The sequence below is a fragment of the Pteropus vampyrus genome, unplaced genomic scaffold, assembly GCF_000151845.1.
Source record: "Pteropus vampyrus isolate Shadow unplaced genomic scaffold, Pvam_2.0 Scaffold16, whole genome shotgun sequence".
NCBI classification, from domain to species: Eukaryota; Metazoa; Chordata; class Mammalia; order Chiroptera; family Pteropodidae; genus Pteropus; species Pteropus vampyrus.
The window spans coordinates 1685643-1690679 of record NW_011888797.1 but is presented as its reverse complement, the minus strand read 5'-3'; the positions used below and the strand labels follow the sequence as shown (position 1 = coordinate 1690679).

Here is a 5037-nt window from a genome sequence, read left to right as displayed (position 1 = left end):
AGGCTTCAAAGTGGGCATTTTCAGCCTGATGTTTTTCCCTGGGTTATTCTAGAACAAATTATCAAGATAATGACCAAATCTCTCTTCTGTTTTGTTATACAATAAGCTTTTTTGAACTGAGCAAGTATATTCATTCAGATTCTACCACTGTAGGTAGAATGTAGCCTTAACCTTTTCTTACACATCAAGCTCTCGCTCCTCTTATTAGTCTTGGTGACACTTACCACTGAATGAAGTGAAGAGAGGGGTAAAAAAAACAAGACTCTTTTAAAAAGCAAGCTTAACTGGAAGTTATAGTACAGGTAGATAATAAAAATATAACATGGGCTGTCTTGGGTAATGGCTAACACAGGTCCCTGTTGAACTTTCCGCATGCATTACCTACCTGGGTGGAAGGTTTTGGTTTTCCCATTAGTGATTCCAGAAGAGGTTGCCTCCATTTTTATTGACCTTCTACCTGGTGGGAGTGAGGAATGCCTGACCACGGGCAGGCGACGTGACCCTGGGCGGCTTGCCACACTTCGCCGTTGATGGATTTGCAAATGCTTTTCAGCCCCATGAATAGATAAACTTAAACCTGGAATGAGAAATAGCACCATTATAATGAAGAAGTCAGTTCAGAATGGCTAAAATGCCAGATTATTTTCTGGCATGAAATCCAGAAAGCATAAGCAGCTATGTTTCAAATAATTAAAAGATGCCAGGGATGCTAGAATCGTGATTCCAATCGATATTCACATTATATTATTTTACTGAACACTGTTGCATTCAAAAGTGGACTTCTTCAGTTATCATAACAGGATCTTTACGAACATAAATCCAATGAAATCTGGTATTAAAATTCTTTCTAAAATCCTAGAAAACTATGCACATATTTGGCCTCCTATTTTAGGAGCTTTGAGGAATAAGATGTATTGCTGGGGTATCTGGAATTTCAATAAAACCAAGGAACTTTCTCCATGGGACACATGTAGGGGCCAGAGTTTGAAGACTGAACTCAGATTTACATCTCAAATAACCTTAGAATTATGTACCTTTTCAGAGCTATTTTCTGAAAAAATTTCAAATATATCAAAAGGAAAGAATAGTATAATGAATCCCATATACCCATATACTCAGCTTCAACAGCAATATTTTTCCATAAAGCTGAAAAATTTTTTTTTCCAATCTTGCTTCATCTATCTCACTCCCTTTGTTGTTGATTTGCTTTTTAGGTGCTGGAGTAGTTTAAACCCCAGCTATCAGGTCAATCTCATCAAAAACAATACTGATTGTACCAACTTATATCAATGAAATCAACATGGATCACACCTATTGATACATATGATATACATTAAATTCTGAGTTCAAAGGTATTTTTCACAAAAATACTCATTGATCAACATTGGAAGTTGCTAAAATACATTTCATTACTCAGAATATTGATAAATAAAGGGGGAAAAAAGCAAGCATTTGTCTTGCCTTTCATTAATCATATTTCAAGTTAACCAAAGGGATAAAAATTTTTTTTTGCACAACAGAAGAGTCCCAGCTAATAAATTACTGATGAAAAAGAGAATTTCAGAAGCCTCAGTAAGATATGAAAGGTGATATGTTTTGTCCAAAGAAGCACTGTGAGGACAGAGCTAGAATTCAAACTCATGGATGACTGAATCGAGATCTATTCTTTTAAAAAAAAAGCCAAGGAAAAATGTTGGCCTTATCAAATGCCAACCGGCCAGTGGGCCTTGGTCAAGAATCAGGCCATGTGACAGGGGAAAGCTAAACTTCACCAAATTACAGAATTTTTTTATTAAGAGGAGAATCTTTTGAATACAAGTTACTTTAGTGGTTAGCTAATTAATCTGGTGCCTTGTACAGATGAGGAAACTAAGCCTGGCAGGGTTTCCATATCTACGGCTGGATCACATATTACCAGTACTGAAAAATAACAGTGAGAAGTCTACTAAAAACCCAGATGTGAGGCGGGGGGTGGCGGGGGGATTGGAGGTGGGGAGTCTGCTCAGAGGTAAACTGTGAGTTAGCAATCACATGGGTCAGAAGTATAAAGAGTTAACTTAAATTTCCCCAAGGGGGGAAAATGAACATGACCTGGGCCAATTTGCAAATTCTAACAAATTTTAAGAAAAAATAAATCACAATGAGCTTTGGTCAGTCAAGGAAGCATAAAAACAAACAAAACCAGTGTAATAGAGACAAACATGGGTAATGCTTATCCAGACAACAGCCCCAGAGTTCAAGAGTTTCTAATGCACAGGCAGACAGTCCTGACACATAATTTTGCTCTCCTTTATCCACTTAACCATCCTCTCTGACAGTGCTCACCAGAACCTGTGGATCAGGATTTGGCACCTAGCACAGGAGAGAGTAATCACACTAGTGGTTCTATCTACCTGGCAGGCTGGGTTTTCAGGGTGGGCTAAATGGGTTTCCACACATCTACTTTCTTGTGAATTGCTTACTATGAGTCTGCCTTCAGAATCTGTTTTCTAAGTCTATATATTATGAGCCTGAGCCTTGGTCGTGGGAATTTCACCCAGGTCAGATCTGCCATGCTGGTAGGTTGCCCCTTGGGAGATAAGCCTGGCAGCCTTCCCTGGGCAAGGCATGTCCTGCTCTGATGCTCAGGTACCTGGGAAAGTGTGTGCTTTCAACTCCCAGTGTCTCTCTCTATGGGCAGAGCCATCACCACAGCATCAGCCTGATATTCTTTCACCCCACATTTCTACAGAGGTGGAAAAGAAACATCTGCAGACCCATCAAGGTTCCAGAAGAAGGCAGACAAGGTTTTCGGATGACAGATGAAAGGGCTGGGAGAGATGTTTTAAGTCAACATCAGACACAGTACGTGCGGTCTTGGTCTGTGAAGACAAAACAGACCACCCTCCCCAAAACAATTCTTCTCGTCCCTTTTTGCAGAGGATGATTGGGCTGAAGGGACTAGAACTGTGAGTCAGTGTGGCACTTCTACCTCTTATATAACTCCTTTCAAAAAAAAAAAAAAACACACACAAAATGACAGAAATGAGAATAAAAATTACACAGTGGGAATAAATGGCAGAGGTACTCAAAATTGTTGAATTTCATGTTTTGAAAAATACAATAATGGAGATCAAGGGGAAAATGTTAAAAGTAAAAAAGAATTCATGAGTACAGCCAGGTGAAGATGAATACGAGGAAGGTGGATATATTACAAGGGAATCTGAGATGAACTCCTAATACGTAAACAAAAGCATCCAGGTACCCCAAGAATTAAGAGTTCTCAGAGGTACAGATAAAGGGCCTATCAGAGCTCTCCTCATACAAAGGCCAAGTCCATGGAGGAGAGAGGTATATATATGAATAGAACATAAGACAGAAAATATATTCCAGACATATGAAAACATTAACATTTATAGAAGATTTGTAAGTCACATCTTCAGAAATGAATTGACAGCCAATAAATTGCATCATCCTGTTTCTTCTTAATTACTTCAGAAAAAAAAAAAATTGTTGACACTGATTATCTACTGAATGCCAGGCACCGTGCTTCGGTATCGATAATCATCCCATCAATGCCTCACACAGCACTAAAAGACAGAGAACTGGTATCCATATTTTACGGATGAGAGACCTAATGCTCAAGAGGTGAAGTTACTGGTCCAAGGTCACACAACTACTGATTAACTACAATCAACCCCGCTCTCTTCCACTAGACCGTGCAGCCTAATGAATTAAAAAGCAGAACGTAGGCTCACTGTTTTAAGTCTATAGTGGTTCTGAATAATTCAAGAGTAGGGTTGGAAGGTATATACACTATCAAGGTGAGGGTGGGAGGCATAGTCTCCACAGTATGCGAGCACTCCTTTGACCCAAACACTGTCGTTCCCCCACCCCCACCTTTCCGTCCATGCTGAAATGTCCTCCAGGTTCCTGACCACTTGGCAAACTCTTGAGTCAGTAAGAACCAGGTGAAACTGCACCTTTGCCTTGAAGCCCTTCCAGTTCCTCCAGCCCACGTCAACACTGTAGGCTCTAAGCTCGCAGTTAACCTTTGTCACACAACGCCTTTGTACTGTCCTTCTCCTGCTAGCACATGGATGTCCCGTTTCTCCAACTAGCTCAAGAGTCTTTAAGGGCAAGGATCATATTGTGCATTGCTCTGATTCCTTCCTCGGCTCTGAACAAAGTACATTCCATACATAGACGTGGGATGACAGCTGACCTTCAGCCTCTTCTCTCCCTGCACGTGTCATGCTATGTGGTGCAGAAACTCTTTGGGCACAGGCAGAGCACAGGGTCAAGAGCCAGTCAAGGAAATAACGCTGAGCATGTTTATCTGTGCAACGAAAATTTAATTCAGCGTCTCCTGTTTCATTATATACCATTGTCATCTTTCCTAGACTCCTTGAGGCCTGACTTGGCTGCCTGCCTCAGCTTCAGCAGGCAGCTTCCTCTACAACTCGTTCCCAAAGATGGGGGTATTCGTTTCCTAGGGCGTGACAAATCACCACATCTCTGGCGGCTTGCAACAACGGAAATTTATTATCTCACAGCTTGGGGGCTAGCAGTCTGAAATCAAGGTGTTGGGAGGGTTATGCTTCCTCCAGAAGCTCTAAGGCTGGATTCCGTCCCTTGCCTCTTTCAGCTTCTCATGGTGCCAGTATTCCTTGGTGGTCTTTGCCTTGCGACCATGTCACTCCGATCTGTCTCCATAGTTAGATCATCTCCTCCTCTGTGGTTGTGTCTAATCTCGCTCTGTCTGCCTCTTAAAAGGACACTTGCGGTGGCACTGAGGGCCCTCCTGGATAATACAGGATAATTTCTTCATCTCAAAATCCTTCACTTAATCCCACCTGCAAACTCTTTTCCCAAATAAGGTCACATTCACAGGTTCTGGGGATTAAGACATAGACATATATTTCAGACTCTCACAGTGGGTATTTCTCAAAGTCTTGACTGGGGCCTTCCCTCTCTCTGCATCCTCCCCCAAGTGACCTTTCACACTCCGCGTCTCCAGCTGTCATCTTTGTGTGGTCATCTCCCCAAGTCACTTCT

General features: G+C 41.5%; 1 protein-coding gene across 1 annotated transcript in view; it reads right to left on the bottom strand.

Annotated features, from left to right (window-relative positions):
- The window catches only part of ANO4 (anoctamin 4), a 348268-nt gene that overhangs the window by 186311 nt on the left and 156920 nt on the right, over window positions 1-5037 (bottom strand). Inside the window, exon 4 of the mRNA XM_023527448.1 lies at window positions 386-577. Within this exon, the coding sequence (XP_023383216.1) occupies window positions 386-577 (192 nt within the window). The remainder of the gene's footprint in view (window positions 1-385; window positions 578-5037) is intronic.